The sequence below is a fragment of the Planococcus citri genome, chromosome 1, assembly GCF_950023065.1.
Source record: "Planococcus citri chromosome 1, ihPlaCitr1.1, whole genome shotgun sequence".
In the NCBI taxonomy this organism is placed as follows: Eukaryota; Metazoa; Arthropoda; class Insecta; order Hemiptera; family Pseudococcidae; genus Planococcus; species Planococcus citri.
In genome coordinates this window covers 75724861-75738847 of record NC_088677.1, presented here as the reverse complement: position 1 = coordinate 75738847, position 13987 = coordinate 75724861, and the positions used below count along the sequence as shown (strand labels likewise).

Here is a 13987-nt window from a genome sequence, read left to right as displayed (position 1 = left end):
TTGAAATATCATTCAAACTGGATAGTTAAATGTCTCAAAATTTAATGAAAAATGTTTCAAAAATCAAAAGTAACCTCGTCCACTTGTAGAATGTGGAGTTGAAAAAAATGATTTGAATCACAAATCAAATCACAACCATTTTGATCCGAATCGTGATTGCTTCGAATCATGAAAAAAAAACTGAAATTTGTGAACATTTTTTGAAACTTTGCCATTATGGTCATTTTTTAAAAATGAACCCCCCTCAGCTTTCGAAAATGAAAAAAAAAGGAATTGAAAACTGCTTTCTTCAAAAAAATGCTTCCCTTTAATTTCTCTGTAAGAATTCCTCTACATAACCCAATAAACTAAAAAATCACTTTTTTACTCATGTCAGTTGTGAGTTTGGGAGGGGGGGGGGAGACAGCAAAAGTATTCAATTATTATTATAGTAAGTACATACATATATAGGTACTTTTTTTGACGAAAATAGATCAAATTCCAAAGACCCGAGACCCAAGTTGAAAACGTAACAGTTTATTAATTTTTTTTTTTCATTTTTCGATAAAACATTGGGAGGGGGGAGCCGGTCAATGAAAGGGTACTTCTCTAAGAAAAACAAAAACTATTATAATTTCAGTTTTTAATTTTTAAATTATTTTTTGACAACTTGGGAATTTTTTTTGGCACGACTTCGTTTCAAGGTGAAGACTGGAAGGCTAAAAAAATGTTTGGACATTTTTTCTCAACAACCAACAACTTGGGGGGGGGGGGTGAGGAGAAAAAAATCGACGAATATGAATATAAATACAAGATCCATTCTAACCTCCTCCTCATCGATATCCTTCCACTTACCAATTATTATCAAAAAAAAAATTTAAATCATATACCTACTTAAATATCACACCACAACAAAATCAAGATTGCTGCTGAACTAAAAAAATTTATCTATTCATTTTTTGGATTTGGCCCCAAAGAGGGCTTCCAACTGTCAACATTTTTCAAAATGTGGAGCTGGAGGGGGCTTCTAATATGTAGGTTACCTAAATCTAAAAAATATGCAGAAATTCAAACTCAGAAACCTCGAATTGATGAGAATCGACATGTCACATCATATTTTTCAAACTAATTCGTACTCGTTCTCAAGGTTGGGGCCAAGAGGGTAGGAGGAGCACTGATTTAAAAAATTACGAGTCACGACTCAAGCATGTTCCAGAAGTTTTCAAAAATTAACATGAGATTCTTAGAAGGTTATTTCAGCATTTGATTAGGAAGGGAAGGGAGAAATAATCTGGATAATTCTGCATTAGTTTCAAAACATCTGAAAACTTTCAAAAAGTTCTGAGATTTTTCAATTTTTTTTTTTTTTTTTTTTTACGAGAAATTACCAAAATTGGAGTTTTTTTATTTCTGTAGTTTATTATGTTTTCCTATGAAAAACGTCCACTCTTTTTTTTCAATTTTGAAATTTCTAAATGCTAAAGCTTATTGCTATTACCTACGAGTGTACTTCTTTACATATTTTCGTAATTTTTTCTGAGATTTTTTACTGGCAAAAAGATCTTGCCCCCACACCCTCTAAAAAAATAGATTCGATCTATTAATAAGATATTTTTTTCAAGTAAATAGGTACCAAGAAAATACGACTTCAATTTTTTGACAGTTCGTGTCTGAAAATGCTACCGAGACCTTTTTCAATTTTCAATCACCTTCAAATATTTCTCAGATTTTTCGGATTCTCCAACTCTTTTTTTTGCATATTTTATCATTCATTTTCACAAGTACTTTATACTTCTTTCTGTTTTTTTTTTTTTACAATTTATCCAACAATTCTCTCCGCTCTCTTTTCATTTTTTCCCCTGCTCCCTTCAATCAAATTGAACTAAAGAAAGCAGCTCCAAGAGTAAGTAAATTTGAAGTCGATAAGGTTCTCACGATTAACTTCAGAATCAGATCTAATTTATTGATCCTCAGAATACTGAAAACTTCTCCGAGAATGACGACGTGCGAATGTATAATATATTAAATAACAGTCCAGTTTATAACCCAAGAAGACCTCCACTTGAAATGATAGGTAGGTACTTCAGATGATACGAGTATAATGAGATTATAGGTACACGACTCTTTGATTTATGAAGTGGCTGATTGTTTAATTTATCGACTGATTAATTGATCGATCTGCTTCATTTTCAATCATTGGCCAATAAATATCTCCACATCGAACTTTTTATTGATACGATGAGTCGAATGCAAGATTTGTTGAAATGTCAAGGATAATTTGATACGACTAAAATTCATTTTGCGTCTCTCGTAAAACTAGGATAAAATATTAGATCATTGAATGCAGAAAAGTGTTAAGGATTAAGGGAGAAAGGCAAATAAACGATGAAAATTGAAGAATAAGGTTATTAATTACCTACCTACGAAGTTGATTCAATTAACGTGATTTGAATTTTTAATTATATTTTTTGAAAAAAAAGTATAGGTAACTCAGGAAGTGAGCACCGAAAAAATACACAAATTGGCAATACGAGTAGGTAAGTAAGAAAAAAAACGGATTTCCTCAAAAAAAAAAAAAAAAAAAAAAAACAATTCAACTCGAATTAAACATTTAAAAAGGCCAATACGAAAGACAGGAAATAGGAAAACAATAAAACACCATCAATTTCCATGATCCTTTTCCAGGTAAAATAAACTCAACATGTGTCGAACACACGTCCTCAAACACCCTTGAAAAACTGACCCTCGATAAAACACATCTCCAAAAAAGAATGTCCTCTCTGCAGGTATTAAGTAAGTAATAAAACACCGAACAAAAAAAAACCAACAAAAACAAGAGTAAAGTTCATCGGAATTATGTAGTTTAGGAAATTGAACATTTGTTCGAAGAAGGAAGCTGAGCCATTGAAGACCATTTCGTATTGCTACGAGTAGCTTTGCCATCATAATACGCGATTTTTTTTCGGAGGTTAAAAGCTTATATTGACGTAGAGGTCAGTGACGTCACGTTTGCACAAATGATTTTCAGTTCGTTGAAAAGAGATCCGCGAACGTTATGCGCGCTTTTGTACGCGTCAATTTTACAACAATGTGTGGCAAGGCTGCGAACTTCCATTAACCAAGTACTCCAGTAAAGAACGGGATTGACCATGGGAGAACCTCCAGCGCCTTTTCCCTATATAGTGGCCACTCGTATAAGTGCAGGGAAAAGTCGTCATATAAATTTAGATGTGATTTAATTCACGTTCCATAAACGTGCTTCTAAACATCGCATCATGAATAAGGTACGAGTTAACTTATGGTTCTATTCTTTCTTTCTTTCTTTCTCTCTTTTTTTCTTACGTGTTTGTTGTTAACGTGTATCGACATGTGATTTTTTACCATTTTTTTTCGAAAAATTATTTTGTGTTATTATTTGACGTGATTTTCGCGAATATTAAATTCTTTTCAAATTGTGATGTGTGTGCAAATTTTTTTAAAAATTTATTCGAATGTATTTTTTTTAACTGGTGAAGTTTATCGTGAATTTGATTTTTTTTCTGTACAGTTTAACGTATGATTTTGAATCAATTTTTTTTGGTTTTTGTGAATGGTTTTGTATAAGATGACAATTTTTAGTAAATTTTATGCTCCAAGGTTCAAAACTGAATCATAAATTTGAGTTGCTGTGCTTGAAAATTCTTTATTCAATCACCCAATTGATAGTGTTGGAAATTTTTTTTTCAAAATCAGAGTAAATAACACACTGTTTTTCAAACTAAATTTTTATTCGGTTTTCATTTTAAAAAATTATCTTTTCAAGAAATCTACTGTATTTTAGGTCTCTTGAAAAATTTTTGAAACTGAAATATATTTGTCTTTTCAAATTAACCACTTTAGAGTTTATTTATTCAAATAAATTTTGATGTCACTAGAACATTATTATGCTGTTGAATCTGAACAAAAATTTGTCAATTTGGTTTCTACTCTCCCAGATTTTAACAGTGATCCATTTTATCAAACTTTTTTTGCAATTTCAGCCAAACAGTGAAGCATTTTGTCAATTTTGGCAAAAAAAAAACAGGATCTTTTGGGCAATGAAAACTATGGATTTTTCTTTGAAAATTTTGAAAAACCGGACTTTTTAGACAGCTGAGACAAAAATTATCCTTTTTTGGATGTTTTGGCAAAAAGCAGAAATTTCTTGGCAATTCTTGGGAAAAAAACGACTTTTAGACGACTATGGCGAAAATTCAACTTTTGGAAATTTTCATAAAAAAATGTACCATTTTGGGAATTTTAACATTCTCAATCAAAAATGGAATCTTTGACACTTTTCTCCATAAAAAATCTTTCTGACATTATGCTAAAGGACTTTTAAAAACTAATTGGAGAAAAAAATCATGTTGATTTTCTGGCAATGTAACAGATTAAATTTGAAATTCTGAGCATTTATTGATTTTGAGAAAAGAAGTATCCATGATTTTAAGCTTTCCTTGGAGAGGAGACTCTACAATCATTTTTTTCTTACTTTTTTCTTTTGTTTTCTGTTTTGAATTCATGAATTGTGTTTTTTCGTTTTTTTACCACTCTTTCTTTCAGCTGTTCATTTTTTATTTTGTTATTTGAGAGTTCAAATTCAAAAAATTGGAATAATTGAAAAAGTTTTCAAACCTTTTTAATCATTGATTCTAAATTGGTCATTAGAAAAAGTTTATCAATTCATTCCCTTAAACAATTGCCATTCTCATAGGTACTTGAAATTTGTTTCAAAACCTCCAAAAATTGTTCATTTTGTTCATTTTTTAAAAAAAAGTTAGGAACAGAAATAAATGGCATTAAAAAAAATTACATAATGTTTTTTATATTTTTTTTTTTAATTTTTATCATTTTTTCTTATTTTTATCATTCTTTCTTTCAGTTTTTCGATTTCAAAAACCGATTTTAAATCAGTTATTCAAAATTTTTTCAAATTCACGATATTCTCTTCAACCATTCCTATTTTCATATGCATTCAAAAATTCAAAAAAAGTTACTTATTTTTAAAAAAACAAGTTTAATTTAATTCTGCTGCTGATTTTTTTTAATTTTTGAATTTGTATTTTTTGATTTTTTTTTTGTTTTTTATCAGTTTTTTTTCATTTTTCTTATGATTATATTCGTGTTAAAGTTCAAAATAATTATTGATTGTGTTTTCTTCTATTTCAAAATTCTCCAATCACTAATTTTTAATCAGCTTTTAAATTTTTTTTCCAAATTCACAAAATTCTTCTTAACAATTTCCATTTCCACGTTTAAAGTTTATTTCAATATTAAATCTCTTCCTAAAATTTTTTTCTCAAAAATACCCCAATCTCTCAATTAATGTTTCCTTTTTTTTTTTTTTTTCTTGCAGTACACAATTCTGATCCTATCCCTCCTTGTGGGCGCACTTTGCGAACCCCCCTCGTCACAATACCTACCCCCATCAAATGGTGGCGGAAGCGGAGGCTACGGAGGTGGTAGCAATGGTGGCGGCGGAGGAGGAGGCTTCGGAGGAAGCCCCTCGAGTCAATACGGTGCCCCCGGATCGGGCGGCGGAAGCGGTGGATTTGGGAGCAGCGGCCCATCTTCATCATACGGAGCCCCAGGATTAGGAGGCGGTAGCGGAGGTTTTGGAGGCGGATCTCCATCCTCTTCATACGGCGCTCCAGGTGGAGGAAGCGGTGGTTTCGGAGGTGGAGCCCCATCCTCTTCATATGGCGCTCCAGGCGGAGGTAGCGGTGGTTTTGGAGGCGGCGCACCATCTTCCTCTTATGGCGCTCCAGGCGGAGGTAGCGGAGGTTTTGGAGGCGGATCTCCATCCTCTTCATACGGCGCTCCAGGTGGTGGTAACGGTGGTTTTGGAGGCGGAAGCCCATCCTCTTCTTACGGCGCTCCAGGCGGAGGTAGCGGTGGTTTTGGAGGCGGAAGCGGAGGCTTCGGTGGTGGAAGCCCATCCTCCTCATATGGTGCCCCAGGTGGAGGCAGCGGTGGTTTTGGAGGCAGTAGCCCATCTTCTTCTTACGGCGCTCCAGGCGGAGGTAGTGGTGGTTTTGGCAGCAGTGGCCCATCTTCCTCATACGGTGCTCCAGGCGGAGGCAGCGGTGGTTTCGGAGGCAGCAACGGTGGTCGCCCATCTTCTTCTTATGGCCCTCCTGGATCAGGAGGAAATGGCGGTTTTGGAGGCAGTAACGGTGGTCGTCCATCTTCCTCTTATGGCCCTCCTGGATTAGGAGGAGGTAATGGAGGTTTCGGAGGCAGTAGTCCATCTTCTTCTTATGGTGCTCCAGGTGGAGGCAGCGGCGGTTTCGGAGGTGGTAGCCCATCATCCTCTTACGGTGCTCCAGGCGGCGGTAATGGTGGTTTTGGAGGCGGAAGTCCATCATCTTCTTACGGAGCCCCCAGTTTTGGAGGCAGCAGCGGAGGTTTCGGAGGCGGAAGCCCATCCTCATCTTATGGTGCCCCAGGTGGAGGCAGTGGCGGCTTCGGAGGTGGTAGCCCATCTTCATCCTACGGTGCCCCAGGCGGAGGCAGCGGTGGTTTCGGAGGTGGAAGCCCATCCTCCTCATACGGTGCTCCAGGCGGTGGAAATGGAGGTTTCGGAGGTGGAAGCCCATCCTCATCCTATGGCGCTCCAGGCGGTGGAAACGGAAATGGAAATGGAAAAGGTGGAAACGGTTACAGAAAAGGTGGACGTAACGGTGGTGGAAACGGAAACGGAGGAGGATACTCAGGTGGAAGCAGTGGAGGTTTCGGCGGTGGAAACGGTGGTGGATACTCAGGAGGAAGCAGCGGTGGCTTTGGAGGTGGAAGCCCATCCTCCTCATATGGTGCCCCAGGTGGTGGCAGTGGTGGTTTCGGAGGTGGAAACGGCGGCGGATACTCGGGAGGAGGAAGCAGTGGAGGTTTTGGTGGTGGAAGCCCATCCTCCTCGTACGGTGCCCCAGGTGGAGGCAGTGGTGGTTTCGGAGGCGGAAACGGCGGTGGATACTCAGGAGGTGGAAGCAGTGGAGGATTCGGAGGTGGAAACGGTGGCGGATACTCCGGTAGCGGCTCGTTCTCGAACGGCGGCGGTAGCGGTGGCTACAGCGGAGGAAGTGGAGGATCCCCTTCGTCGTCCTATGGAGCACCCTCTAGTCAATCCAGTGGTAACATCTTCGGACCAGGAAACCCCAACCGATATTCAAGTTCAGGTAACCCGAACGGCGGTTACAGAAGATAAAAAATTATTGCTCCAATGTAAATTAGGTAGTTAATTATGTTAATTATTTATTTGTTTTAATATTTTCTCTCTCTTTTTACCTTTCTACTGACATATAAATTTGTGATGTATTGTATAAAATTGTTATCTTATGTGCCTTGAAAAAACTTTTAACTTGTTTATTCGTAATAAAGACCGGTTATTTTATAATTTAGTTCCTTTCATTCGTCGCATCTCATCGTAATAGTGATACAAGCCGCCGGGTACTTGAAGATGATATTTGCTTTTGTTACACACCTACATTGAAATTGAAAGTGAGAAATGGTCATTGATGGATAGAGAAGCCAAGCACTTCACTTTTATTTTTCTTCTTTCGCACTTGACCAATCGCTCAATCAAATATTCACACAACCGTAATAGAGAACTAGGTACCTCGTCCTCGCTCTCCAGCGAGTAATTTTTATGTCATTTCTAGACTACACATCATGACGATCTTGAACTTGACCTTCCTCATGCATCGGTGAATAACGCACTACCTGTCTCTTTACACGAGTAAGTATTATGTAGGTATGTATAACTTGACATGCTACAGCTTATTAGTTCTTTTGCATCAATTAACGTAAGTATATAAAAAATTGCAGTCTTGTTTAAACTAAACAAAGTAAGTGAAACGACGACAATGCATCGTATAAGTTCATCGAGACATACCTTGTAGCCTACGCACGGAATGCTAATTAAATTATCAACTTTGTACATACGAAAATTAGTTTTTAAAACAAATACGAGTACGAGCTGGTGGAATTCTAATCCAAAGTAAATATGTATTTGGAAGTTCTTAATTGAGGAAATGAAAGAGAAACCGATTCAGAAAAAATCACACGAGAGATTTTCTTTTCATTAACAAAATTATCAAAAATTGTAATCTGAAAAAAAAAAAAATACTCGTAATTTCTTCAGATCACAATAAATAAGCTCTACTCAGAAATTTGAAAAAGTGATGCAAATAAAAAAAACATAACTGATCGCCTCTTGTGAGGAGGATGCAGGGGAGGGGGTGAATCGCATTTAAAGTCAAAATAAAAAGATTTCGTGGATTAAAAATTAAAAAAAAAAACCTTAAAATCTTGGAAGAAAAAGCAAATGAATGTAAAATTCCAATAGGTACCTATTTGATATACGAAAAATGCCAAAAAGCACAACACTTACATAACATTCTTTAAAAATGCTTCGATTTGGATGAAGGGGAGGAGGGGAGGAGGGGGGGGGATGCTCAGAATTTATCCAAGTTTAAAATTCTCTATTCTAAAAAAAAAAAAAAAAAAAAACGAAAGAAAACTTCGAAATTCTGCAGGAAGATGCGAATAGGTAAGTGAAAGTTTCGCAAGTTGAATAACTTGAGAAAAAAATTTTAAAAACGCAGAATTGGGAATTCTAACGTAAATTTTTTTCAATGCTTTAATTTTGGATAGTGGGAGTGGGAGGGTCATTCAATTTAATCAATATTTTTCTAATCCTAACAAAGAACTTGACAAAATTTTAAAAATTCAATCTTCTGAATGCAAAAATGAATTTATCCAAAATGGAGAATATTAAAACTTGTCTGAAAAGAAACAATGAAAAATGCAGGACGACTTATCAATTCTAGCAAAAAATCGGACCTTTCCGAAACCTTTGGCAGGAAAATACGATTTTCAACATGAAAATGCCTCAAATGTTTCATTGAAAATGTACCAAGGAAGGGAGAGGGGAGGCAATTTTTCAAGGTAGATACTCTTAAATGAAAATGAGAATAAATGAATAAGAATCAGTAGATTGACCTGTTCTAAAAAAAAACCAACAAAATAATAGGTAGGTAAGTACATATAAATGGAAAATTTTAAAGTTTTATTGAAAAAAAATTGAATAAGAAAGCAATCTCTTCAATTTAGACGAAAAAAATGCAATTTGGCAACAATTAATTGTTTTAGTGCTTCATTGATGAAGGAAGGAGGAGGGGGTCAACATTTATCCCCGAACAAAAAAAAAAAGAAAAAACTCCGTTGCTTAAAAAAAAGCATGACTTTACAGTTCTGGCCAAAAAGGAGAACTTTAAATATTAAATTGTTTCAAATTCTTCAATAGATATGCAAAAAAGGGGAGGGTTTGGTTAAAATTTTTCCAATATGGATTGAAAAAATAAAATAAGCAATAAGAAAATACAAAAAAATACGGGATTTTTGTCAAACAAGTAGGTAAGTAGGTATTAGGTAAGACCTTTTTCTCACAATTTTGGCAAAAATGCAAGAATTTTCGCAGAAATTAGTTTAATGTTGTTTTAATGGGAGAAAAAGAGAAGAATCACAATTTATCCAAGTCCTAAGTCGCGCAACTTTTCTATTTTTGAGAGAACCAAAACGTTAAGAAATCGAAGAAAAAATTTCAAAATTTGGAAAGAAAAAGCAAAATTTAATATTTTGCACAAAAAAAAAAAAAGGAATAACAAGATCAAAATAAAAACGTTTACAGTTTTAGGTATGTACTCACTGAGAAAAAAAATGCTTCGTTTCTTTGCCATAAATTGCCAAAAAGTTGTGAAATCACTGAAATCAGTGAAATAGCCTCATTTTTCTGACAAAAATTCAGAAAAAAATATCGTTTTTTGCCAATAATTGCCAAAAAGTCGTTTTTTTTTAATATTTAAAAAAAATAAAAAAGCAGAAATTTTAGCCATTTTTGAAAAAGCAAAATTTTTTGAAAATTTTTAGCAAAATAAAACATTTTGACAATTTTAGCAACAGGAAAGGCTTTTTGGAAATTTCCGTAAAAAAATTGGAACTTTGTACAGTTCGTTTTTTTAAGCATTTTGAAATTTTTGGAAATGTTTGCTAGAACTCGAGTTTTTGTCAATTTCGATTTTTTGCGAATAGCAGAACTTTTAGTTAGATAATTAGGGGCCAAAAAATGATATGTAGGTATCTTTTTGAAGCTCCTGTCATAAAAACAAAATTTCTGATTTCTAAACAATTTTCAGAAAAGAATGAGATTTTTTGAAATTGTCTGCAAAAGACGAAAATTTGTAGCAACTTTGCTAAAAAGCAATCATTTTTGAAAAAGCGAGAATTTTTGATAAAGAGCAAGGCTGACAATAATTTTAAGCAAAAGGAAAAGCTACTGACAATTAAATAAAAACTTTTTTGGTTGGGAGGGGTGGGGGAGGGACACTCTCATTTTCCCCTCAAATTATTTCATTTTTTTCAGTTTATAGGAATTTTTTTCATCTCTTTTTTCAAAGTTATTTTGGTAAACGTAGGTGGTAGGGGAGTACAAATTCAAAAAATGTTGCCAAAAAGTCTCACTCGACTGAAAAAAAACTCCCAAAAATTCAACTTGAAAAAAAAATTGCTCGAATGTCTCGTTTTTTTGCCACAAATTGCCGCAAAGTTCTCACTGTTTTGTCAAAAATTTCCAAAAAGTTTTGCTTTTATTACCTTACCAAAAAGTTGTGAATATAGTTTCACTTTTTTGACAAAAATTAAGAAAAAAAAGAATTTTTTGCCAACGTAATTACCAAAAAGTTGTTTTTTTAAATAAAAAAAAATAAATGTCCTGACTTTCGTAATTTTTTCTCCTTCGTGAAAATGCGTTGCTCACGTTTGGCAACTTTTTTGGTTAGGTATGTAGTTAGTTAGGTACATACGTACATAGGTACATACTTGACTTACTTACTTTTTTGGGGGAAAAATTGAGGCGTGCCTTGAAGGATCCAGCTGATGTCTTGAATTTTCCTAAGCTGCTCAAAGGAGTTATTAAACATGCAAGGGCATGATTACCCCCCCCCTCCCCAGTCATCTCCATAAGACATTTTACTTTATGCTTAGGTATAGCTTTTTTTGGCAGGTAAATCTTGTTCTTCTGTGCTTGATTTTTTTTTCAAGTCACAACCATAAATCTTGATACATGACTTCAAAACAAACACTTCCCTCTGCATTCTTAAAAAAATTCCAGCACATTTTTCGCCTTGCTACAACGAAGAATTCGCCGAGCACCATAACAATATAAACGCATCGCACCGAATCAGGTTGATTTTCTCTCATCTCCATCATATCCAAACCAAACATCCTATTATTCGCCATAAACCACGATTAACTCTTCGCGTTACTGGATTTTCATTAAAAAATTTGGCAATCCGAGTCGTATTAATCTGGCGGAAGAGAGCAAAAAATTACATAATGGAGATGAAATAGGTACATCACCGCATCGGTACCTAATGGGAATATACGTACGAGAGACAATGATACGAATCAGAAGGCTTTTCGATAGACTATACCTATCTTATGTAAATTCACACATTTATTCCACTAATCAGCTTTAAAACGAACAGTTTACTTTCAATAGGTAGTAACTTCGGTATATGTTCACATATGGAAATTATTCTCTCGAATCTCAACTCTGAAATCGGGGTCTTCAATCTAGAAATGCGGACAGATTAAACATCAATTTGACATTGAAGGTAGACACTGCTGTAAGCATAGTACATACAGTACAGAGGTATCAAAATGTTACGTAAGAAGAGAAGGTACGAGTAGGTATCATTATACATGAAAAAATTTTAATATTTACTGAAATGCAACATTGTAGTATTTTTATTCGTTTTAATAGCAGACGACAATATTAGGTACCTACTGTTTTCATTATTTATTTACTTAGGTACCTAATTTTTTGTGTACAGTACAAGGCTCGTGTACGAGTATAATTTCCTTACCAAATGTACGAATTGTACATATAAGCCAAGGTGTTAGATAGGTACCTATAGTCCTACAATGTACCGGTGTTGTCCGGTCCGGTCGCATAATGTGTTAACGTTGTTAACATATTACAAAAGCGGTCATACTAAACATCTAAGTTAACACTAAAACAATAAAACACCGTATTCGAAAGTGATAATTTTCAAATTACGCAATGACCACGATTAAAGAAGAAAGTTCGACGGTAATTTTTTTTTCGCTTGTTTGTTTGGCCCCAGCTGCACCAAATGTTCGTACATAGATCAATTTTGCGAGAATGGGAAAAAAATTATGATGAAATATCGAGTTTTTAAATCGTATTACGATGATTACAAATTGCACAAATTTTTTCTTTACGACATCCAAGCCAACGTGTTCGTTTTACGAGATAAACGTGAGCAATGCTCGAATTATTATAACGACATCGGACGCATATTTAATATTTATGGCGAATCTAAATAGGTACCTAGACTTGGACTTACCTAGACCTAGGTATGATTTCAGCAACGAGCACATGTAAAATTTTGCACCAGATATGCAAATGCATTACACAGCATCAAATAGACCGAATCTTCTTATACTCTCGCCTTGGCTACATTGTGATGCAAATGCATCTCACATCAGCCAAAGCAACTCCGCTAATCATCTACAATGTATAGTACTACGCAGTTCCGGGTTGATTTATACACATCCAACTAGCCAGCCAACCAACTAACGCAATATGTGGGAGTATGGGACCGTGAGAAGATGTCAAACATCCAGCAATGACAAGATACCAACGATGAGACGAGTACAGCGTAATTTCGAACATGATGCAAAAAAATAAAATCGCAGATTCGTAGAGGTTTTTTTTCTAGCTCGTATGTTTCATCTTCGGTTGCTATTCTGTACCTATTACCTATCTTAAATATATAGTGGATGTGAGAGTTTTTCAACAAGAAAAGAGGTTAGATTGCTTAAGCAGCGTTAATTTTCTTCTCTCCGACTTAGCCTATAGAGATAGAGACAATGATGTCTTCTCATCTTGTTAGCTGATGTGGATGGCATCGCATTTGAAATCAAAACCGACTTCAATGGTGAAGGTAGCACATTGATTTTTAAAGTGTCAGCTTGAAGGATGTCACCGTTGATACGGTTATTGTTGTGTGAAGAAAGGACAAGTATATTCTGGAAACTTGAGTCGTGAAGATTGTTTCGTGTCGTGGAATGATGTTTTCATTGGCAACGAAGGAGGGGCTCGAGGGAGGCAGAGATGAAATGGAAAATAAGTTGACCGTGTTCTTTGTACTGTGTAGGTATACCTAGTTGAAGTTCGAAAAACTTGATCACTTTCAGTTTCGATCTTACAAGAGCTACCTACTTGCTTTGTCATAAAAATGATCAACTTGGCCTTGTCTTCTTAAAACAAAATAAAATTTTGATTGATGGAAATTTTTCAAAACCCAATTTTCAGGGGTAATGACCTTGAATTTTCTCAAATTTATTGGATTTCGATGATGACCTTAAAATCTATTATGAAAATTACAGACCAATTTGGAGGGAGGAAGGGGGGGGGTAGTTTGAAATGTGGGAAAACCGCTATTTTTATTTTTTTTACATTTTTCAATCTATATTTTCTATGAACTGACAACATTTTCAGAATTTTTTGAGGATTGGCCTTTGCTTCATCGCCATAAAACCATTTTGAATCGTGTTTTTTGTTTTTTCGTCATTGTTGAATGCCTAGATAAATATTGTAACCAGCTAAAGTATGTTAGGGTGGATTTATTTAGACTGCCTTGTGAACATTTCTTTGCCATTCCTGTTCTCCTCCTCTCCTCTCCCCCCGGTTGAAATATATGAAGCAATATTTTACTGTTGAAAGTTGTGATGTTTTGTTGAAGCTTTCATGAAGATCTGCTTGAACTTTTAATTTTCCATTCAGTCTCGTTTTTTTAAAGAACCACCTTTGAATTTTTTTTCAAAAATAAAAAATATGGATTTTTATCACTAACTCTTCTCCCACCCCAAATACCTATTGAAATATTGAAATAATCTACTTGCC

At 35.1% G+C, this 13987-nt stretch overlaps 1 protein-coding gene across 1 annotated transcript; it reads left to right on the top strand.

Annotated features, from left to right (window-relative positions):
- Positions 1-3162: 3162 nt before the first annotated feature.
- LOC135833061 (uncharacterized) lies at positions 3163-7390 on the top strand. Its single transcript, XM_065346673.1, has 2 exons — positions 3163-3263; positions 5354-7390. Exons 1-2 carry the CDS (start codon positions 3255-3257, stop codon positions 7199-7201), a joined length of 1857 nt encoding a protein of 618 aa, XP_065202745.1. The 5' UTR covers positions 3163-3254; the 3' UTR covers positions 7202-7390.
- The last annotated feature ends 6597 nt before the right edge of the window (positions 7391-13987 follow it).